The 25,290-nt window shown below is 44.7% G+C and overlaps 1 protein-coding gene across 2 annotated transcripts in view; it reads left to right on the top strand.

Moving 5' to 3' along the window:
- The window catches only part of LOC142136854 (uncharacterized), a 358,937-nt gene that overhangs the window by 306,309 nt on the left and 27,338 nt on the right, over positions 1–25,290 (top strand). For both annotated transcript variants that reach the window (XM_075194706.1, XM_075194707.1), the window contains one exon: positions 10,169–10,270. In XM_075194706.1, the coding sequence (XP_075050807.1) occupies positions 10,169–10,270 (102 nt within the window). The remainder of the gene's footprint in view (positions 1–10,168; positions 10,271–25,290) is intronic.

The following is a 25,290-nucleotide window of genomic DNA, read 5'->3' on the forward strand; positions in this document are numbered from 1 at the left end:
CCAACCCACCCAGAGGCACGTATTACAAATAGGAATATATAAATCCTTATAACGAATTACAAAAAAAAACAATAACGTAAATGTAGGAACATTTTTAGTATTCTTAAATTTAAATTAATAAACAAAATTTTTCCCAGGGGACCCTAAGTCTCCATCTAATCTCCGACACCAGGAGGCGGCCCTGTCGCACGAGCAACCCAAATGAGTCCATGGGTACCAATCGTGAACCAGAACCGTAGTGCCAACCAGGCCCCAACATACACAATGTATAGGACAGCAGGGATGCCCAAGAGACATTGCCGTCCCTCAACTGCAGGAAGTTATCCTATAAAACAATTTGAGAAACGAAATATGAACAGAATATGAACACATTTAAGCGTGCAATAATAAGCCTAACACGCGAATATATGAACTGCGCATCATATATAACATATATATATAACAAACTATCTAATATAAATTTGTAATTCACGTTTGACTAAACATCTACACATGGTTCCTTCCATTTGAAATTAACAAGACCAGTGGTCCCTGACCGGGATGGCAAATTTTAGTTTATGATGTCGTCATGTTTAGCAGGGAGCCCTAGGAGCCCAGGCTCCATTCCAAAAGGCTGACGGTTAGAATGAATAACTGTTATTGAAAGAAGTATAGAGCTTCTGTCACTGACTGGAAATCGGATCCGGAACCGGGCGGCCCAGGTCGAGTTTACGTAGCAAGTCCTTGCCTTCAATCGGATCTCTTATGGTGATTTGACGACCGCTTAATTCAACAATCAAGCGGAAGGGGAAACCCCATTTATATTTATATCCATGCTCTCGTAAAGTTCTTGTGACGTCCTTTAATTCCCTACGCTTCAAGATTGTGGATGGAGCAAGATCCTGGAAGATCTGGATCTTGGAATCCTCAAATAGAATGTAAGGAGAGTTCCTGCTTGCCATGGTTATACTCTCTTTGGTTTTAAAGGACAGGAACTTAAGGACCACATCCCTGGGAGGTTCTGTATCTTTAGGTTTTGGGCGCAGGGCCCTATGTGCTCTCTCATAATGCATATTGTTTGTTCTGAGATCTCCGGGACCAATTTTTGGAATAGTCGAACTAAATAGGGTTCTGTCACGACTAGTATAGCGTACCTGCTATCGTTGGCACTACTCGGAAGAAGGCGCGGAGTCTAACGTGCCCCTGGTGTTCACCAGGGACCCCCGCAAGGAGGTATGGGCTTAGCTGCAGGAAACACGCAGGTCGCGGTCCTTCCACGAGTCAGATAGCGAAGCACGGGAGAATTGTCAGACAGGCAGGTTCGGCAACGGTGCGGGCAATGTAGGTACACAAGGAGAATCCGAGCGGGGTGTGAATAAAGCCGGGTCAATAACGTTCTGACAGCGAGGTACAAACGGGAGATCCAAAAGGGGTAGTCAAGGCAATCCGGGTCACAATGGTCACAGGCAAACGGCAATAAACTGGAGGAAAGCAAGGGTCAGGAAACAGATAGACTCAGGAACACTGGAACGCTGGAGGACAGGAAAGGACCTGAAACTCTGGCACAGGAGGTGAGGTCAGAGGGCCTTAAATAGTGCTGCTAGCCAATGCCCTCAGCGCTGGTAGTGCTGTCATAGCAGTAGCGCCGTAGCGCTAGTCATACTGTAGCGCCGTAGCGCTTTCTTCAAGCAGCGTCCCGTTGCCTAGCAACGGGGACGCTTCTGGTTCTGAGCTGGCCGGCCGGGCGGAAGGGGAAGTGATGCGTCTGGTTGCTAGGCAACCAGACGTTCTGTGTGGACGGGCGGGCGGCCGCCGAGCGGCGCCTGACAGTATGCCCTCCTCCTTCTCCCCTTGTTTGGAGGAATCTCTTGAGTAACTGAGGAGCGTGAAGGTCCGGTTTATTCACCCAAGATCTTTCTTCCGGGCCAAATCCCTTCCAATGCACAAGGAACTGTTGTTGCCCGTAGCGAATGCGGACATCCAGAATCCGGCTGATCTCAAACTCTGTTCCAGAGGAGGTTTGAATAGGAGGAGGTCGAGATGGGGGTACAAAGAACCTGTTAAGCACCAATGGCCGGAGTAGGGACACATGAAAAGTATTATGACATCGTAAAGAAGCCGGTAGTTTTAGTTTAACACACACTGGATTAATAACTTGTGAGATGATGTAAGGACCAATAAAACGTGGAGCCATTTTCATAGATGGTACTTTGAGTTTTAAATCTTTAGTGGAAAGCCATACTTGATCCCCTACCTTCAATAGAGGAGTAGCTCTTCGGTGGCGATCTGCAAAGATCTTATGATGCTGTGATGCCTTTTGCAGAGCTGTTTTGGTTGTGGCCCAAATGATAGAGAATTCTCGATAAAGTGAGTCCACCGCTGGAACAGAGGAGGAAGAATTGGGAAATGGCTCTGGGATAATAGGATGCATCCTGGTCACAATAAAGAATGGAGAAAACCCGGTAGATTCATGGACATGGTGATTGTGTGAGAATTCTGCCCAGGGAAGGAATTGTGACCATCTGCTTTGATTATCAGCGGTAAAGCAACGGAGAAAAGTCTCTAAATCCTGGTTGATCCGCTCGGTCTGACCATTGGTCTGGGGGTGATATCCCGATGAGAATTTTAACTCCGTACCCAGTTTTTTACAGAAAGTCCTCCAGAACCGGGAGATGAATTGCACTCCCCTGTCAGAGATAATTTCCTTAGGGCAACCATGAAGTCTGAAGATCTCCTTGATAAATGTGTCGGCTAAGTGACTGGCTGAAGGTAGACCTGAAAGAGGAATAAAATGCACCATTTTAGAAAATCGGTCAATGACAACCCAGATGGTATTGAATCCAGAACTGCAGGGAAGGTCAGTAATAAAATCCATGGCTATACTCTCCCAAGGAGCATCAGGCGTGGGTAGGGGCTGGAGCAACCCAGCAGGAACCTTCCTGGAAGTTTTGTGTTGGGCACAAATGGTACATGCTGCAATAAAGTCCCGTATATCAGCGCGTATGGTAGGCCACCAGAAACGACGGCAGAGAAGGAATGTGGTCTTCTTTATGCCGGCGTGACCCGCAATACAGGACGAATGGGCCCAACGCAATACCTTGAGTCGTAATTGTGGTTCCACAAATGATCGTCCTGTGGGCGGAGCATCCTTCACAGTATTGGTAATAGCAATGATGTTCGAAGGGTCAATAATGCACTGAGGAATCGATGGATTCAGGCGGTCTGTATCATCAAAAGAACGAGATAGAGCGTCTGCCCGCCCATTCTTAGCACCTGGACAGAAGGTAAGAATCATGTTGAAGCGAGCAAAGAATGATGCCCAGCGGGCCTGCCGAGGATTCAGACAGCGAGCTTCCCGAATGAATGTCAAATTTCGGTGATCTGTAAAGATGGTAACTGGATATAGGGCTCCCTCTAATAGGTGCCGCCATTCCTCCAAAGCTGCTTTAATAGCGAGAAGCTCCTTGTCTCCGATTCCGTAATTAATCTCGTTGGAAAGAAATCGTCTGGAGAAGAACCCACATGGAGAATGGGTACCTGAAGGTGTCTTTTGGAATAACACGGCTCCAATGCCTATTGAAGAGGCGTCTACCTCCACAAAGAAAGGTCGCTGTTGATCCGGCTGAGAGAGAACAGAGGCTGAGGAAAAGGCTTTCTTCAGGGTAGTAAAGGCAGAAATAGCTTCTGGAGACCATATTTTAGGATTGGCAGATCTCCTAGTTAATGCTGTAATTGGAGCAATGATGGAAGAGAAATCTTGGATGAACTGTCGATAATAATTGGCGAATCCAATGAATCTTTGGATACTTTTAAGACCCTGCGGTTGAGGCCAATTCAAGATGGATGACACCTTGGTGGGATCCATCTGTAACCCGGAGCCGGACACAATGAACCCAAGGAAGGACACTTGGAGAACTTCAAAAACACATTTTTCCAATTTGCAATAAAGATTATATTTGCGCAGTCTTCGTAAGACCTCCCTCACTTGTTCTTGATGAGAACTCAAGTCTTTAGAAAACACTAGGATGTCGTCTAGATAAACGACTACGGAGGTGTACAACAGATCTTGAAAGATGTCATTAACGAAATTCTGGAAGATGGCAGGGGCATTGCAAAGACCGAAGGGCATTACCAGGTATTCAAAATGACCATCCCTCGTATTGAAGGCGGTCTTCCACTCGTCACCCTTCTTTATACGAATGAGGTTGTAGGCCCCTCGTAGGTCTAATTTAGTAAACACTTGAGCCCCGCTGATTCTGTCAAATAGATCGGAGATAAGAGGTAACGGGTACCGGTTCTTGATGGTAATACGATTCAGGGGTCTATAGTCAATGCATGGGCGCAGAGACCCATCTTTTTTCTTGACAAAGAAGAATCCAGCCCCAGCAGGAGAGGTAGACTTGCGAATAAAACCACGTTCCAGATTCTCCTTGATATATTGGGACATTGCCAGGGTCTCTGGGCGAGAAAGTGGATACGTTCGCCCCTTGGGTATAGGTTGATCGGGCAGCAAAGTGATGGAACAATCCCAGGGCCGATGGGGAGGTAATAACTCGGCCTCAGTTTTACTGAAAACATCTTGGAAGTCAGTGTATGCAGCTGGAAGGCTAACTTCCGTCACCGTGGACTGAGCAACAACTTGGGAACCAGGAGGCAGAACACTAGGTAGACATCTATGATGACATTCTGTACCCCAACGAGTAACCTGAGCTCGATCCCAATCCATCTGCGGAGAATGTCTTCGTAGCCATGGAAGCCCCAAGATAATGGGATTGATGGATTTTGGCAACACCAATAACTGAATCATCTCGCTATGGAGGGCTCCAACCATTAGCCGAATAGGTGAAGTGATGAAGGAGATGGAGCCACTGCTGACACGGTTCCCATCCACTACTGTTAATGATAATGATTGAGGCAAGGGGAGGGTGGGAATTTGAAGCCCAGCAATGAGAGTGGCAGAAATGAAGTTCCCGGAGGAGCCGGAATTCACAAAGGCCGTGGTGGAGAAGGGACCTCTAGGGGTGCTCAGGGTGACTGCCATAAGAAGCTCAGGGGTGTCTTTTGAGTAGGGAGCAACTGTGGATACTCCTAAACCGGCCTCCCTGCTACCGTTTAGGAGGACGGGTTTCCCGGTCTCTTAGGACAGACCTTAAGAACATGTCCGGAATCGCCGCAGTAAAGGCAGAGACGCTGCCTGAAGCGCCTCTCTCTTTCTTCTGGGGATAAACAGGAACGTCCTACTTGCATGGGTTCATCCATAGGCAAAACTGGGTTTTGAAATTGAGGAGCCAGACGAGGAACCACCCGCTTAGAGACCGGACGTTCCTGGGTGCGTTCCTGATAACGTAGGTCTACTTTGATACATAGCGCAATTAGAGTATCAAGATCAGAGGGAAGATCCCGAGAAATTAGTTCGTCCTTAATACGGTCGATTAGACCTTGCCAAAAAGTTGCGACCAGCGCCTCGTTGTTCCATTTCAGCTCTGACGCTAAGGTCCGGAACTGGATGGCATATTGCCCAACCGATAAGTTGCCTTGACGCAGGTTCAGCAAGCTGGTGGCAGCAGAGGCTACTCTCCCAGGGTCATCGAAGACTCTCCTGAAAGCTTTGATAAAAGAGCCGGTGTTATTAAGAAGAGGGTCTCCATTTTCCCACAAAGGCGAAGCCCAGGCTAGTGCTTGACCACTCAGGAGGGAGATCATAAACGCCACCTTCGTTCGCTCTGAAGGAAATGCTCTTGCATTGCACTCAAACTGGATGGAGCACTGGTTCAAGAAACCCCTGCATTTCTTGGGATCTCCATCGTATTTTTCAGGCGTGGGGATACGCATGCCAGAAGTTGCGGTGGATACAGTAACCACACTAGAGGACGCCCCTGGAGCGGTGGTAATGGCAGGAGCAGCAGGCAGGGAGCCTTGTAAGGCGTCGAAGCGTGTAGCGATACCTTGAACACATTGTAGGAGGTGTGCTTGGGCTGCTTCTTGCTGTTCTACTCGCTGAGCCAAATGAATGAGAAGGTCCCGGGCTGAGGGTTCCCCCGTTCCTTCGGTAGTCATCGCCAGAGTTTACTGTCACGACTAGTATAGCGTACCTGCTATCGTTGGCACTACTCGGAAGAAGGCGCGGAGTCTAACGTGCCCCTGGTGTTCACCAGGGACCCCCGCAAGGAGGTATGGGCTTAGCTGCAGGAAACACGCAGGTCGCGGTCCTTCCACGAGTCAGATAGCGAAGCACGGGAGAATTGTCAGACAGGCAGGTTCGGCAACGGTGCGGGCAATGTAGGTACACAAGGAGAATCCGAGCGGGGTGTGAATAAAGCCGGGTCAATAACGTTCTGACAGCGAGGTACAAACGGGAGATCCAAAAGGGGTAGTCAAGGCAATCCGGGTCACAATGGTCACAGGCAAACGGCAATAAACTGGAGGAAAGCAAGGGTCAGGAAACAGATAGACTCAGGAACACTGGAACGCTGGAGGACAGGAAAGGACCTGAAACTCTGGCACAGGAGGTGAGGTCAGAGGGCCTTAAATAGTGCTGCTAGCAAATGCCCTCAGCGCTGGTAGTGCTGTCATAGCAGTAGCGCCGTAGCGCTAGTCATACTGTAGCGCCGTAGCGCTTTCTTCAAGCAGCGTCCCGTTGCCTAGCAACGGGGATGCTTCTGGTTCTGAGCTGGCCGGGCGGAAGGGGAAGTGATGCGTCTGGTTGCTAGGCAACCAGACGTTCTGTGTGGACGGGCGGGCGGCCGCCGAGCGGCGCCTGACAGGTTCCAGCTGTTGGTGGTCCACCGATTCCGGAATATTACGAATCCGAAGGTTATTCCGGTGTTCTCTGTTTTCGAGATCTTCAGATTTCTCTTTATAGAACAGAAGCTCCCTATTCAGATAGTCAATATCTTGCGTTGTTTCCTGCAGCACTTTAGAGTTGGAGTCCACTTTATGTTCAATAGAGGCAGTGTGTTTGGTCAACTGCGCAATTTCGCCACGGAGGTCCGCTGACAATTTTTGAAATTCAGTTGTGAAAGTATTCTGGAGTGAAACCATCATGGCCTGAATAGTGGCTAAAGCATCCGCAGAATCGGTCGGGTTCCCCGCTGAGGCTTGGGGAAACGGAAGGGAAGAGTTGGAGTGCACAGGAGAATCCTGTCTTGTCATATGTTGGATTCCCGTCTGCACCCCATTCTTCCCTCTGGAACTATTTTTATGCATGGTTAATAGCGAAACACCAGGCAGGATTTATAGTTGAGAACGAACGTGTCTCCGGGTGGGTCGGGCCAGATGGTGCGATCTAAGCAATCACGCCGAGAAAGCAGATGCCCGTTCTGAGATGGAAATCAGAAGTTGTTAGTGAAGGCTTGGGTGATTAAAGAGTCATTTGATTGTGGTGAGCTCTCTTCAGCTGAGCTGTCACTGTCTGGCCACCAGATGGCAGTATAGGCACGTTAACAGGGAAGCTATATTGTACCACAGGCAAGTGTCAACATTTACAATTGCTGGTTGCGAGGTAGACAGTAAATGGTGGAAAAACTGCACACTTCTCGCGGGTCTTAAGCGCTGAGTGGGTCACTGAAGTCCAGGGAGGCACTAGATCACCTTTTTGCTGAACAGATTGGCAGGTAAGAGCTTTATAGGGTCCAAATTACCCCTTTCTGCACGGAGCTCAGTTCAGTTGCTTCCACTCACGATGGCCGCCAAGCCACGCCCCCCATACATTGAAATTAACAAATATTTGCCAGGTATTGAAATATTCTATAGATTTTCAATGTTCAGTACCTTCATCCATTTCTTTGTTCAAGCTTAATTTTTTTCAATTACTGGGACTCTTTTGGAAGCTCAAGATACAGTGCAGCCCTCTTAGAACTAGAAGCTAGAGACTAGATGTGGGCAAGTGTTTGATTAACATTCAACTGACAGTTTGATTCTGTTTCTTTGCTGTATTATTTTACTTAAATTCACCAAAAAAGTAAAAAGTTTGTATTAACAGCATATATGGAATAACTGGCGTTAGCATTCCTATAAACCGATATATGATTTACATATGATTTTTATTCCAAGCAAGGGTGTATATACCGTATACATTCCTGTAATAAAAAATATATATGGTAGACATCTCTTATGCCTCAACTCTGAAATGAGAGAATTGTCTCTGTGTTGTCTTTGTTTGCATTGACACTAATTTATGTATTGCAGTACACAGCCTATACAAGATATCTTGCCATATATGTAATCCTTGCATATATCACGAGAAAAGCCTATGGCCAAGATTAACTTGTATTCAAATGTAATACTAGGAAGGACTTCTATTGAGAGATCACAGTCAGTATCTCAATAAAGGCTCCACTGATGTGGATGAAGAGCACTCAAACAGCAAAAGGGGTGCCATAAATGTAAATTGGTAATCCATGAATTAGATGGAGTACTGTTAAAAATAGTTATTTTTTGACTAAGAAAAAAAAACAGTTAAACCCCTGACCAGTTTCTACCATTTTTAATGGCCCTTAAAAATTGTTCAGCAGACTAGAAGATTAGGTTTAATATAAATGCATGTGTCTTTTACCCCATATGCGTAGACCCATAGGACAGAAGTAACGTGTTGCTATTTATAAAGCTCTAAGGATCAATTTTTGGAACTAATTTACTAACAATGGGCCTGACGCTGAGTTAGGAGCAAAGCAAAACAAGGTGCAAATTTGCACCTGGACAAACAATGTCACAATTGAAGGGGTACAAATTGATTTCTTTTTTAGCACACAAGGAAAATACTGGCTGTTTTTTCATGTACCACATAAATACATCATAGCTTTATTTTTTTAAGGCAGCCTCCAAAATAATTACAGAGCAGTCCCGTTTTATAAGCAGTTGGGTCAAAATAACATAATAAGTATTTAGGTCAGGACAGAAATACTTAGTAAGTTGTTTGCAAAAATAATACACATAATTCCAAGGGTAAAGAATATTTTTATATATTTTTTTCAATTATATTTCTGTCAAAGAATAATTTACCGCTAATATTCAGAGGAATAAAATCAAACAAAATAAAACCATAGCATGTACAAAAATCATTACACTGTGCCCCTTCACGATCACACAGTGCCCCTTCATCATCACACTGTGTGCTCCTTCATCCACACACTCTGTGCCCTCCTTCATCCACACACTCTGTGCCCTCTTTCTTCTACACAGCACAGCACGTTTGCCTCACAGCACGTTTGCCTCACAGCACTGGGGTCATAATTTCCATTCCTGACCGTGGCCTTATCTGTATGGAGTTTGTATGTTCTTCCCGTTTTTGCGTGGGTTTCCTCCGGGTGCTCCGGTTTCCTCCCACATTCCAAAAACATACTAGTAGGTTAATTGGCTGCTATCAAATTGACCTTAGTGTCTCTCTCTGTCTGTGTGTGTGTGTGTGTGTGTGTGTTAGGGAATTTAGACTGTAAGCCCCAATGGGGCAGGGACTGATGTGAGTGAGTTCTCTGTACAGTGCTGTGGAATTAGTAGCGCTATATAAATACCTGAAGATGATGATGATCTGTTTCCTCCTTCATCCTGACTCTTCCCCTCTTCATCCTCCTCACTCTGTCCCCTCCTTCATTCTTTTGCCCCTCCATTGCTGTTTCCTATCACTATTTCCCTTCCGTTTCCTTACTTACTATACTTGGCCTTCTTTCTTCTATTTCTTCTGTCTTTTCTTCTGTCTTTTTACCACACTTTGGGAACCGCTTGCCTAAATTAAAAAGCGCTATGGAAGATTTTACTTATAAGGAAAGCTTGTCCAAGCTAGATTTATTTACACTGGAGAAGAGATCTTTAATAGGGATTTGATCACTGTGTATAAATATATGCCTGACATGTATCCAGTAAGAAAGGAATTTTTTTGGGCCCTGTTTAAGACAAACTGAGGTTTCTGCGCCACTGTGAGCCAACTGATTAGTAATTACAAGGATGAACCTGAACATGAGGATGAACCTGGATATAATATATTTTTTTAACCTAAGTAACTGTGATATGCTTCAAGTAAATTTTGAAACAATTTGATCTAAGAAGGGGGGTAAAGTAACATTGCTCACAGTGTGGAATCAATCAATATGACTGCTTTCAATGCAAGGACAAAATGTACCTGTTATTTACTTATCTCCTGACAGCACAATTCTCCTTTTACACATTTTGTAAGCAACTCATGCTTAAATTTCAGGTGTGCCTGTTCAACATTCTTTTTGATGACGTAGAAAAAGAAAAAGAAAAAATTTTCACAAAAATTTCATGTTGGATTAATGACTTGCTTGATGACTACAAGGTTAGTGTAAATCTATAATAATCGTAAGATTGTTTAATTAAGATGAAACTTGTCTTTATTATTTAATTTGAATATATACATAAAATGCTGCAATAAAATAAATGTGTGTACAATATTACATAACTTTCTATAATTAATTCTATAATGGCTGAAATAAGATAAAAATATTATGTGATCTACACTGTGTTGCATTGTGCATTAATACATTTGAGAATGTATCTTGGAAAGATAACATACCTGTATTTTTTTGTTTAGCTCTAGGGAATTTTGATTGTAGACTATGTGCTAGAAACCTTTCCTTTTTTTTTGGTGTTTTTTTCTCCTTTTTTGGTGCCTACGGAAAATGACAGACACACACAGAGTTCTTACCTGATCTCGATCGGTCCACCTACCGTCCATACAGTATCCTCAGTATTGCTCCCCAAGCACAGTCTAGGGAGGAAATTACAACAATTGAGTGATGAAATACACAGTGTCTGAGGTGATGGGCAAAAGAAAGACAAATCCGAACAGGGATACTAACTGTGTAGTACGGTCTCCTGTTCGTCATGTGCGACTCCCAGTAATGGCGTCTAGAAAAAGGGGAAACACACAACAACCCTCGGGCCAGGGCCTGATCAACCAGTAGGCTGATTAGGCTACAGCCTGGGGCGCTGGGTCCCGGGAGGGTGCGGCGCTGCGGGAATTTATTTATTTTTATTTTATATTTTTTCATTCTCTTTTTCATTTTTTGGGGTGGGGGAGGGGGGCTCATCTGGGGGGGTCGCCGCGGGGGGGGGGTGGAGATGGCGACGATCAAAGGCATTGGTGGTCAGTGATCAGCAACAGGCAGCCAATCACTAGGCTGCCTGTTTGTCACTCACCGGACTGTGAGTGCTACTTCTCGTGTGTTTAGGAACCGTGGCCGTCCACCATCCTGAGGGTCTGCGCACGTGCAGCCCTTTCAAACCTTCAGTACATGTTCCTTTTAGTTAATTGGCTGATCAGGCAACACTCCCTATTTAAAGCACCTGAGCTCAATACCTTGTTGCCTGATCTTGGAGTCTCATTCCCCATGAGCCTCTGAAGGTGTTCCTGTGTTTCCTCCTGTGTTCAGCTCCTGCTGATTCCTGTTGTTCGTTTGTGGTTTCCAGACCACTTCTAATCTCCTGTGTTTCATCGTGACTGCACCAGCTGATTCCTATCCGCTGCCTTCGTGTATCTACAGTATCCTGCTCACCTCAACTCTCCCGTGTTTCATCGTGACTGCACCAGCTGATTCCTATCCGCTGCCTCCGTGTATCTACAGTATCCTGCTCACCTCAACTCTCCCGTGTTTCATCTTGACTGCACCAGCTGATTCCTATCCGCTGCCTCCGTGTATCTACAGTATCCTGCTCACCTCAACTCTCCCGTGTTCCATCGTGACTGCTTCAGCTGATTCCTATCTGCTGCCTCCGTGTATCTGCAGTACCCTGCTCATCGCAACCCTCCAGTACTCCTCGTGTCTGCAGCCAGCTGATCCACTCTCCGTGCTTCTACAGTGTCTCCGCTTGTGTCAACTCGCCTGTCTGCATTGGATCAACGCTCCGCTGCTTTCATCTCGTCTAGACCATCTCTACTCTTCTGTGTTCTCCTGGTGTCCAGTTCTATATACTACTGCTTCCTGAGTATTGTTTCCATCCCTGCTGGTCTACATACCTGTGCGCTGCACCTACTTGATTACCGCTTCCACCCTCCTGGGACTTCGTATCCTGCCGGCCTCCAGCCGTTCAGGTATCCCTGCACTTCTGTCTGACAGCCTGCTCTCCTGAACCACGGTATGCATACTTCTCATTGACTGTGCTGGTGTATTGCATATCTAGCTGGACTGAGTTGTTCTCCTCTGGAGTTTCCTATCCACTGAGACTTTTGCCATCATTTGACTGTGTTACCTTTTAGCCTGGATAGTTCTTGTGACTTTGTATTATTGTGCAGTGCTGTTCAGTCATTACTATTTTGTGCATATCATCGTGGGATCAAGTTCAGTGTGCCCGTGTATACTCTGCATTGCATTTATCTCCCCGTGCTCCTCCACACATATATATTTCAGTGGTACAACTTGCTAGAGGCAGACCACTGTTCCCTGTTTCCTGAGTCACCTGTTTCCAGTATCCTTTCACATAGCAGTGGTACAACTTGCTAATGCAGACCACTGACTTCCCGGATACCTTCACCTGGATTCCATTCCCTCACCTAGACAGCGGTACCACTTGCTATACGCAGACCGCTGACTCTCATCACCTCCTCGTTACTTCTGGACATTCCTCCTCACTATAGCAGTGGTACAACTTGCTATCCGCAGACCACTGACTACCCTCACGTTTCCTTGTCAATCCAGTTCCTCGTGTACAATTATCTGTATATTACCAGTGCTGCTAGTCATAGACTTTCCACGAGCATTCTCTTACCATCTGCTGTCCACTGTTCCGTGATCACCCCGCGACCAGAGTACCATATTACCACCTATACTGCTCTGGTAAGTCCATCATCTGGTGATACCTGGGTAAAGACTCCTAGTGCCCGTGACACTGTTGCTGAAGCACTTCCTGTCTGCTGATCTGAGGAGCAAAGAGCGACGCTGGCCAGCACAACTACAGGTAAGTGAAGGGGGGACTGCCATGCATATCTATAGGGAGGGAGAGAGGGGGGACTGCCATGCATATCTATAGGAATGGAGAGGGGGTGGACTGCCATGCATATCTATAGGGATGGAGGGGGGGGCTGCCATGCATATCTATAGGGATGGAGAGGGGGGCAACTGCCATTCATATCTATAGGGAGGGAGGGGGGGGATCTGCCATAGAAATCTATAGGAAGGGAGGGGGGCGGCCATAGAAATCTATAGGGAGGGGGGGGCTGCCATAGAAATCTATAGGGAGGGAGAGGGGGGCTGTCATACAAATCTATAGGGTGGGAGAGGGGGGCTGTCGTACAAATCTATAGTTGTTGTAGTTTTAGAATCAGCTCTGGGGGTCTTCTCAGACTGGTTAACAACAAGTACATGTAAGGACAAATCATTCTTTGCAAAAGTAAGTACATATAAGGAATGCTCTTTAGCTCAGCAAATATTTCTTTGCAACAATAAATACATATAAGGCAACATCATTTGTCCAGTGCTGTAAAAATATCTTCCAGGTCATTTGTTTTCAGTCTTGCATCCTGCAATTGTCCCTGGTCCATAGCAAACAGTTGTTTTCTTCACTCTTATATCAAGGGCGTAGTTCTCATGTCTGTAGTTATAGCTTTTTAAGGTATTTCACACATATATTTGTACCTATATTAACAATTCATTGTTTTACACACTCACAAAGTATAATGGACAAGGGTCTCTAAGTCTCCTGTCCATTATATAAAAATAGTATAGCAGATGTAATTTTGAAATAAAGTTTATTTGAAAAATGACTCTAAGATGCGAAAAAAACTCCTAGTAGATACCAAGTTACTTGCTCCAATGTGAATGGCAGGTACTTCTACTGCTACTCTGAAAACTGAAAATATTTTGCAATCTAACGTCAGAAACATGGTCTGATTAGGTACAATGCTGTAGCAACAGTGTTGGCATACCTTTCTCAAAGTCAAAGCAACACTTTGGCGCAAATGGCAAAATTTTATATTAGAGATGTGTGCCAACCCTCGTGTTTCGGTTTTGGAACCGATGTTGGTTCTAAACTGTGTTCGTGTTTCGAATTTGCTACCGGTTTTGTTAAAAAAACATGAGAGGGTTTGGATCTGGATTTAATTAAAAATTGTGAAAAATAGGTAAAATATTTTCAGTTTGAGCTGTTTTTGCTTCTATATTACTATTTAAAGCATTAACATTAATTCCCAGTCCTTTCCAGTCTATTTTCTAATGATCCCTTCAAAACTGTGACAATTTTGTCCAAAGTCTACAGCGAGCTGTCTTAATGAAGGATTTTTTAACTTTTCCATCGATGTATTTCCTTTCTCCAATTCAATTTCAAAAATAATAAACTGCATAGTCTTGATATCTTGACTTCATTGCACCCAAACCTCCTCCATATGTTCAGACTTACTATTACTGTAATTGAATAAATAAATAACCACATAAACACCAAAGTAAATTTGGCAAAAGACTTACAGTTATTATTTAAGCAAAAATGGTGGAGGAGAAAGCAATGCGAGTCAGCTAACAACTAATAGCAAAACCAAACAGTGGAAGGTCAGATTGCCATTACACCACTGGTCTCAGGATATAATCATTTACGATGGTACAGCTTCCTAGTAACTGTCATAAGCTTTTAGAACTAGCAGTAGAGGTATTCACCTATGGCAGCCGCATTACCTGTAGAGCTGGATACACTCACAGGTACAGTTATATATTATTATATTCTAATCTTTTCTATTTTTCAATACTTGGCTATTTTGAAAGGGTCATTCAATGAAATCTATAATTAAAAATTGGTGTTTGCATGTGTTAGGTTAATGGCTATTTGATAAGCTTTTAGAACCAGGCTAATAGATGTCTCACACGCCGGTCCCATAGTCAGGTGCTGGCGCTGTGACTTTCCCTTTAAGAACCATAAGTCTGCTTGCTTCTGCCTCAGAGACATTACTTTCACAGGTGTTCCTGGTTACTGTGATCTGGACCTCCTCCCGAACCTCATTGGTCCTGGAGCACTATATTAACCTCCCATGGTTATGGGCTCATTGCCTGTTCTTCATGTTACTCTGGTTGCATTTGGATCTAGCTGTATACCTCTCCTTCCGTGTGTCCGTTACCTGCTTGCTGGACTGAACTCCTCACTGCTGTTCACCTGCAAGCTGCAAATTCCTTACTGCTGTTCACCTGCAAGCTGCAAACTCCTCACTGCTGTTCACCTGCAAGCTGGAACTCCTCTCCGCTATTCATCTGCACGCTGAACGAGTATCGTGATTTGTTGCTAAACCTGTGCCTTATCTATTGGTTCACCTTTACGTCTGGCTGGCTAAGATCGCTGCATCTCGCTGTAAGAGCTACTATCAAGTTACTTGTCACCTGTAGTTCCATGTCTGACACGGGTTATCCTTACTCTGCTGTTACCTGTTTACTGGACTGTTATTGTGAACTACTTGTTGTGCCGGTGGCTAGTACTTGGGCTCAAGTTACGTGTCTCTGTTCATTTGCTTCATACTACAGTGAACTTACCATTGCAGTTACAACGAATCTTGCTACCTGTAGTTCTACGCATGATTCAGATACTACTCACGTCTCTGCTACTTCTAGGCAACATTCTACTGCACATGTCAGTGTTCATCCAAGTCCTTGGGTGATGTTTAACGCTTGCTGTTCTACTTAATCAGTGTTTCCAGTACCACCTGCTATGTTGAGTCATCTCTACTCTCGGATGAGCAAGTTCTATATACTACTCTGTTTGGACTGTAAGCTGTACCAGTGATTCACATTCATCTGCTGTGTGGTTCTCTATTGGATCCTAGTGTTCTTGTTTATTATCACTGCATTGAACTGTATATCATCTCATGCTGTTGCCAAGGGTTACCGACTATGAAGTAGCATATGTGATTAATGTCTGCATTACAACGAATTGCCGTGTATCCATCTTTGCCAATATATATATCTAATTCCTTCCATTCCTGTTGTACCAACATTCAATATAATACGTTGCAGCACTACTACTTTCTTCTGTGTTTTTATTGATGCTTGTAAACCGTGAACTTATCCTAAGAATATTATTGTGTTCTGCCTCCACCATCCTCTATAGTAGAGGCAAGGGATCTGCAAAACACCCTCAGAGCCGTGACAAGATGTCTTCTTTAGCATCCACCTTTCCCGTAGAACTGGACTTGTTCTGAGGTACTCGGATGTCATAGGACTTACCTCAATGTATTAAAAGCTTATGAGCAGGAACCAGTAGGAGATAGGACATTGGATGAAGCATTCCCCACAGGAATGATTTTCAGCCCTCCCTCCCCATAAATACATACGAGTTCACTGTCCTTGGAGTGAGTTGTCCTCATTCCAAGGACATTTCCATCTTGAATCCCACCATTTAAAATTGTACATGTTATGAGCCGGGGCGGCTCAGGCACCACCGCAACTCGCTCCGGCCCCACGGACGCGTCCCGGCCGTCGTCATGATGACCGGGACTTTACTTCCGGTTTTCACCCCGGTCGTCATAATGACTGTCGGGACGCTTCTCCATTACTGCCGCGACCCGGCCAGCTGGGCGCGTGCACACCTCTTTCCCAGCATTCTCAGCTGAGAAATATTATTATGACGTACCTTGTTGTGATTGTTCCTCCTGAGTATATTAGGCAAGGAGAGCTTAACCTCCCTTCCGGTTATAAATTCCTGCTTCTAGCATACTTACCCGCTCCTTTTCCTGCTCCTCTGTTCTGTATATTTGGATTGATTCTGCTGTGTATGACCCTTGGCTCCCTACTGGACTCGCCCTGACCTTTGCTTGGACCACACTACCGCTGCCTGCTGTACCCCTTGACCTAGGCTCGTTTGGACTTTGCTGTTTCTACCACCTGGCCCTCGCCTGCACTACGGTAAGGTTATAAACCTATACTACTTTGAGCTAAAGACCTGGGAGCATCCGAGTACCTGTGAGCACATTCAGCTCTACTGGAAAGGCGGCTGCTATAGGTGAAGATCTCTGTGACCTGTTCTACAAGTTTATGACACTTGCCGTCAGCCGTAACAGTACCCTCTCATCATCTTTTAAATGTCTAAAAATGCCGCTGTCCGTAGTTGTCCACTGTCGTCTTAATGAAGGATTTTGTAAATCTGCCATCAGTGCACTTGCTTTCTTCGATTCAATTAAAAAAAAAAAATATTAACCATACTTTACGGTTCTCTAACACCATCACATAGCATAAATCAACAGCCATCAAATCTCCATCTATACATGTATTCTTTCCTAGGGCCAAAATCTGTCCTCTTAATTTCTCAGAATGTGGACTTTCAGTTGCATTGTCCAGACATGTTTTGGGCAACGAAATCTGCATCAATGTGAGTATTATACATACTAAGATGTGTGGGAAGAGAAACTATTGGCCTATGCGAACTATCTTGTTTACATATTTCTTTCACTTAACTAGAACATTTTTATATATATTCCATTTTTATATACATGGGTCTTGGGGACCACCTCCGCTGCCTGTTTTGGACAGTCACCTTAGTCCTGGGGGTTGAATGATTTTTCAGCCCACCTTCCCCATAAATATATATGAGTTCCCTATTTTGATTCAGAAGGGCAGCATTATGGCACAGATCATATAAGTAAAACAAGGTAAGGAAAGCCCTGCTCTTGGCAACCGATGAATACTTCGACAATGTATTGCATTGTGTGCGAAAGCTTTTAGTATGGCTGCAGACCTCATGCAGGTCAGCATCCTCATTTATATATATATAGTGAAAGCAAATTAGTTAGCTCTTTACAATTGGGTATCTACTAGTCTAAATATATGCATCTGTCCATCTAATGACCTGATTGCTATTCTGCTTGTCTCTTCACTCACCATAATGCATGCTAGCATTTCAAATTTAGGGTGTATGTTGCGTTTCAACATTTTTATCTCTTGCACCTTAAACTAATTTATTTTTTATATTAATTTATACAATGGGCTTGTTTCAGTTGGTGGCATGGCATATGACATTTATTTACAGTCTCTGCAATTTTCTACATGCAGTCACTGAATGACAAAAATGCCCAGAAAAATCTCTCACATGCTCTTACGAGCCGCAGTGGCTCAGTTTCTGCTTGCAGGCTGCTTGCTACTGACGCACGACCTTTGGTCTGTCATTGATATTGCTTGCTGCATTCCGGTTATCCTCCATCCTGTGCCACAGTTATTCTGATAAGCTTTTACCACCTTTGAGTTAAATCCTGGGGGCATCTGAATACCTTGAAACAAGTCTATTTCTACAGAAAAGGTTGCTGCTAAAAGTGAAGACCTCTATCAGCCTTGTTCTAAATGCTTATCAAATAGTCGTTGGCCTAACATTATAACCGGCACACTAATACGTATCAGAGGATTTTTGGATTCTATGGATCCATTTCAATTCTCTCCCGGTCCAGCTCAGGTTTCGGCTGGCCAAACCAAGACCATGTCACAGGTGGTTCAGGAATACTCCCATCGTCTTTCTCTACAGGAGGAGGCCGCAAAATCTCCAAAGTCACCCTGGTACTGTCATGGAACCCAAACTCAATCTTCTAGGTCACTTCTCTGGGGACAGCACCTTGTTCCGCAACTTCAGAGAGAGATGCAAACTGTACTTCTGGTTAAGGCCCCACTCCTCAGGCTCGGAGCAACAGAGTTTGGGAAATGTGATCTTTTTGCTCCAGGGTGACCCTCAGACTTGGGCCTTCGGCCTGAACCCAAGCAGTCCTACCCTCCAATCGGATTATGCATTTTTTTTAACGCTTTAGGTCTACTCTATGATGACCTGGATCATGTGACCTCAGCTGAGTCTCATCTCAGATATCTGAAACAAGGCCGTCACTCTGCCGAAGACTGTTGTGCTGAGTTCCGGCCGTGGTCTACCGATAGCAAGTGGAACGAACCTGCTCTACGCAGTCAATTTCATCTAGGACTGGCTGAACAAATTAAAGATGCTCTGGTTCAATATCCTTCCCTTGCTTCTTTGGAAACCCTTATGCAGCTTGCTATCAAAATTGATAGGCTCATTAAAAAAAAAAAAAGCAGAAAAAGAAGCTCCTTCATACTTCGTCCCATCTGTCTCTTTCTCTGCATCAGCGGAAGGAGTGGAACCCATAAAGTTAGGGGCATACCGTCTCTCGTCGGAAGAGAGGACTAGAAGATAGACCCTGGGTCTTTGCCTTTATTGCAGCAACAAAGGACTTCTTTGCTACTGTCCAAATAAGCTAGGAACAGATCAGGCCTATAGAATGGGGAAGAGGTTCGTCTAGGCCTACAAATCATTTCTTCCAAAAATAAAAACACTTAACCATTGTCAGCACTCTATATTAGTCGTGAGTGATACACAATAGATAGAATAAATATATGGGCGCAATCTGCAAAGATCTAACATTTTAATATAAATACAGTAATAACTATAACACACGATCATAGATAATCACATTCAAATGACATTTCTAAATAAAGGGCTGTGTAAGCGAAGGACATATCCATATGAGAGATTATAAATGCGCAATATAAACATAAAACATTAAGGATCCAAGTCTCTCAAGAATAAAAGGATATTTCAAATATCTCAGATCCACTTTATCAGGAGTAGTTCCCGGATCATAACATCTGGTAGGAATAGATAACTGGGTCCATTAGGAGAAAAAGTATATAACTCACGCGCTCCAATTCTTCAAAGAGTTGTCTCACAATAGATCCACAATATAGAGAAATAACTACAGTATAGAGCCTCGTGAATACCGGAATTAGATAAAGCATGGGAAATAGATTCACATTCCTCACCGGCTATAGCTTTCAGATCCCGTGCCTCCAACCAACTGATCCTTTGACGAGTGGTGGGCACACAGGTAATCTGCCTAGGTAGGAACAAAAAAAGTCTCAAACATTCCTAGACAGTTCGTTCCTCCCTACCTGTAAAAATAAAATCACTGCAGTCATATGGATCTTATTCCGGTGTAGCTCTCAGTATATACTGACGCGTTTCGTTCCTTCAGAACTTTATTAAATCATAATGCTTTGATAAAGCATGATAAAGCTGTACAGCCAGTAATGATACAGCACAGGGGGAGTATACAGATTGGGGGAATCTGTTCCTCCAATTGTTCTTGCAGCAATATACAGCACCAACTCCCCATCTCCAGTTGTTCCCCGCCATCAGGAAGAAGTTAAATAGAAGCAGCAAGAACCCATGAGCTATTCCAGTATGGACATGCAGGGCCTCACTGCCAGAACATGTATGATGGGGGAAAGAAGGCCAGGCCCAGGGGCGCACGGAGGATTGTCGGGGGGGCGGGGGTTCCCCCAACCAAAAAAAAAAAGAAAAAGAAAAAAACGCGACAGAGCTGCTGTGCATGCGCCCGTTTCAGCGTTGTCCTATACAGCAGCCGCGGCGCTGTCTAAGAAGCATCCGTGGCAGTGCTGTATACACTACAGCACCGCAGCGGACGCTTCTTTGACAGCGCCGTGGCTGCTGTATAGGACAGTGGCCACTTAGCGCAAGGTTGGGTTTCTGGAGACTCAGAAAACCCCCCCTGCGTGCACCACTGAGGCCCTGAATCTGTTGCAGTAAGTGGCTGGTGCTCAATATATGCATCTCCACTAAGCACTCTGGATGTGAGGGAGCTGATTCTACCAGATTATGGGTTGTGTTAGCTCTTTAATGCAGAAGGATAAAACAAACTCCACACGCTGGACACAGGCTCAACATTTCTGGTACAAATGGACAGAGTGTGTAGGGGAACTGCAAGACATCATGTCCGTTACACATTTTCTTCTCAACGAATGATTTTAACTAGGTGCCGCCAAAGAAATCTCACTTAAAAAACGGGGAGTTGTGCAAATTGGGAACTATTGCCATTATCTACCAGCTAACTGACCGTGATCTACTGGTAGATCACGATCTGCTGTTTGGCCACCTCTGACCTAGAGCATGGCAAAGCGGTTCTGATTTGCTGATAAGCCCTGCCTGTCACTTGGCATCTATAAGGATGCTTTTATCTTTACAACACTGTTAATAAGGGTATCTGGAAATGTCTATTACTCAGAATAGACCACATCTACAAAAGGCATGCTACACTTTCCTTTGCATACCATTACAGGCGTAGGAGGTTGTAAGTGCAACTTACATTGTCCTCTGCATTCCATGTTTACTGTGCTAAATGGTAGCTGAATTAGTACAAAACTTTACATCACATTCACCTTTTCAAGAAGAGAGATTGCACCTGCATGCTATTCATATAGCTCTACACAGTATACCAAAGAAGGGACTGCAGTAATTTCCATTTGCTCACTCTGCGAGGCTGTGCAGTGATCGCTGTTAGATTCCTGCATTGCCATAAAGACTCTGAAACTCTGCAACCAGCATTGCCTCAGAGACTGTTATATTTCGGAATTGTTTTTTGACTGTGACTCTATTCTGCATTAGCTTAGAGACTGTGTTATCACCTGTCTACTTTTTAATTGCTGTCAAATGCATTGTGCTTGAGCTCTGTTCATTAATATAGGCAGTGTACAGTAATAAATTCCATATTGTTTTTACAATATCTCCACGTAATTCCTGTGATTTTCTGACGAACATAACCATTGCACGTGCCTTTCTAACTTCCTACTCTGCTGTTGAAGCTTCCAAGCAAACGTCTCTGTGACACAATGGGTTTGACAGGCATGATCTTCCACTTAATAGAGTGTGCATATGGACTGTTTGTTTGAATATTATTTCCTGTTTCCGGTTTTAATACTCTTGTCTCTGTAACTTTTGATAGTGGATTCACACCAGTTGGATGGACAGAATAATACCACCTTATTCTTAAATAAGCCAGGTGAATTACAACTATTCATCTTAGTTATTTCATTAGATTGCAAACTGGTGGAGAAAGTATTTGCCCCATCCTACCTCCCGATAAACAGAAAGCCAGCAACTGCTGAAGCCCTTACAACATCCTCTTCAATACCTGGGATCAGAATACTTATTAACCTGTTTAGACCACTATTGTTCATCCTGAACTTTAAAAGACATTGACACACATTCTGAGCAGGGAAGAACTACACGTGGGGATGATCCTGATTCCTGCCCATCTTCAATCCCTAGACCCATCCCAGTCTGTCATAACGCAGCTGACCTGAGGATAATCCTGCAGTGTGGGATTACCATTTAGGAATTTTCACAGGATTCTGTGGGAGAAAATTCAGGGTGCTGGTGGTTCTTTTGAGCCTAGTGTTAGTTGTCATCTCTTAACAACTCAATTGTGGTTCCTGCTTTAAACCCTGCACCTTTTTGCAACGTCAGTTGGACATCCTGTATCTAGGAAAACTCTGCTCCAACAGGAGCTGCTGTTGAGGCTGTCCTCCTGGTGCTCCTACTGGAGTAGGGTGATTGGTGTCCAGACTCCTACTATAGTGATGTAGAGCTTAAGGGCCAGTGGCCAGGACCAGCAAGACACATGAATCAGGAATATAGCTTGATAGGGAAACTTCGTAGCTGCAGCTTGGCCGGACATTGTTTAACTATTACCGCATAGTATTTTACAACTTGGCCTAGTGAAGTAACTGCCAATTATAATTATATATATATATATATATATATATATATATATATATATATTGTAACAAAGGGAGACATTTATCTGACAAGATGCAGAGAAAACATACAAGCAGAATAAAACATTGGCGCAGTTATGCACCTAGATTGAGGTTAAACCAGGTAAAGACTTATGTATAGTTTAAAGTTTGGTTAACTTACATGATTTGAAAGCTCCTTCCTCTCAGCAAACAGACAGGGTGTGTATGTTAGTGCAAACAGAGCCAGTGATGGGTGTTTCCTCTTAAAGAGAAGGTGGGTGTGTCACCCGTCCATCAAGCTAAGGCTGGGGGAGGAGTATCAGGTATAAAAGCTTGTTTGTATCATTTGTTCAGAGAGACCAACGCTGGGGAAGCTGGCTGGTCCTGAGAGAGCTGGTCTATGTCTAGCTAGCGTTTAGGGTCTCCAAGAACTGCTGTGAAATCTGTACCGTGTCAAAACATTTACCATCCTGACAATAAAACTACATAAAAAGGAAGAAGTTGTTCGCGTGTGCTTCAGCAGTAGCAGGCTCTTGCCACAAGTGGTGGCAGGAGTGGGATGCTCCGGGAAGCAAGTTTCCGCTACCCAGCCCGCGCAGACGTCAACATGGAGGAAGTATTGAGAATCCTCGTAAATGTGGCCGCTGCGCAGCAAGAGCAGCAAGCTCAGATGCTACGAGTCGCCGAGGCACAGGTGGAAAACACAAGGCTCTTAAGGGAAGAGTTAAGCCAGGTGAGGCATGACAGAAATGAACCACCTGGTCTGACCTGGTCTGGTTCTCCAGAAAATGTTGCCAGGTGATGACATAGAAGCATATCTGGTGTCCTTTGAGAGACTTGCAAAAAAGGGCAAAATGGCCTCCTAAAGATTGGGCTGAGAGGCTGGCGCCATATCTGATTGGTGAAGCTCAGCGAGCTTATATGGATCTAGATGAGGACCAGGCCTCTGATTATTTGTGCTTAAAGTCTGAGATATTGGCTCGCATTGAAGTTTCCGGGCCAGGCCAAGCCCAGCGCTATCACCAATGGAAAAAAAAGAAAAAATGGTCAGAGCGCAAGTGGCTGAGCTTTCTAAAATTTTAAAGAAATGGCTGCAGCCTGAGGAGAATTCGCCTTCTCCGATTATTGAAGTTCTGGCGATAGATCACTGCATCCGGGGGCTGAACAGCGATTTGCAAAGGTGGGTGCTACAATCAGACCCACAAACTTATGAAGAACTTGCCACAGTGGTAGAAAGGTTTTGTACCCTACAGCAAAAAAGAATACCTAAAGAACCTGCTTTCGTGCCAAAGCCACTGCCACGCTAAAAGCCAGGTTTGACAATCCTTGCTACGGACAGAGGGCCAGGTGCAAAGCTGTCTAATCTGAAGTGTTTCGAATGTGGTGAGCCAGGCCACTTTAACGCAGAGTGTCCTAAACTACAGGAACTCATGCACTGTTCCGTGGCACATATTGGGCCTGCATTTCCAAGCTGCTTTACCATGAGTCCCACATCAGGAAGTCCTTGTTTGTTCCGGGTGACTGTGCTAATCAACCAAAACCTTGTTCTGGCCTTGGTTGACTCGGGGAGTGAACTCTCATTTGTTTCCAGCTCTGCTTTACCCGAAACCATAACTTCTCGGTTGCCCAAGGTGAAGGTTCTTTGCGTACATGGCACGACAGAGGAGTATGAAAGTACAATACTGTCAGTCACACTCAAAGATAAAACCGTTGTGGTAGCTGCCATAGCACCTAAACTCCCATATCCACTCATTTTGGGGCGAGCTTCCCACTGTTTAATGAGGTCCTTGGTGAGCGGATCTGGCTGAACATGCCGGCAACTGATGCAATGGTCGGAAGCCCGGTCTTAAAGGAACCGCCTAAGAATCCACAACATCTGGATATCGATCTTTGGGAACCGCCAAACCGAAATGCCATCCTGGGGGTCACAGCAACAGTTCCACTAAAGCATCCACCTGCGGGGAAACTTGGATAGTCCAAACTAGCATTGGTCGGTGATGTCACAGATGAGCCCACCCCGCCTGTCAGTGAGGATACGGACTGGTCCACAATACCAATTTCGTTTACTCTGCAGGACTTTGCTCGGGACCAACTTAATGATGCCACTTTGGAACATGCCTTTTAAAAGTGTGACTGAGGTAAATGGGGTAGTGAAAGCTGCCCAGCCTGCAGAAGGTATACCATATTTTATTGTCAAAAATAATTTCCTGTATAGAGTTGCTATTGTACAGGGGGAAAAAGTAGAACAATTAAATGGTTATTTAGGTCCATGTACCCCTAGTGTTAAAGGCAGCACACACACATGTCTGTGGGGGACACCTAGGGGAGGATAAAACATGGGAACGAGTTCTGCTTAGATTTTACTGGCCCGGGGTACACATGGCAGTGAAAAAGTATTGCCGGTCCTGTCCCATTTGTCAGAGAACCTGTCCCAAACCCATGTACAGGGCACCTCTCATTCCAATACCAATAGTACAAGTTCCTTTTGAACGGATAGCCATGGACCTTGTGTTGCCACTGGAAAAATCCGCACGTGGGCACGAATATATACTAGGGGTGCTTGACTATGCAACCAGGTATCCAGAGGCAATTCCCCTACGAAACATAAAGTCCAGCACCATAGCTAGAGAACGTGTATTGATGTTTACATGCTTGGGAATACCCAAAGAAATTCTCACAGATCAGGGTACTCCATTCATGTCTAAACTGATGAAGGACATGTGCCAGTTGCTAGGGGTTTCATATCTCCGTGTACCATCCACAAACAGATGGCTTGGTGGAACGCTTTAACCGCACATTAAAGCAC

This window comes from Mixophyes fleayi, chromosome 1, assembly GCF_038048845.1.
Source record: "Mixophyes fleayi isolate aMixFle1 chromosome 1, aMixFle1.hap1, whole genome shotgun sequence".
Lineage (NCBI taxonomy): Eukaryota > Metazoa > Chordata > Amphibia > Anura > Limnodynastidae > Mixophyes > Mixophyes fleayi.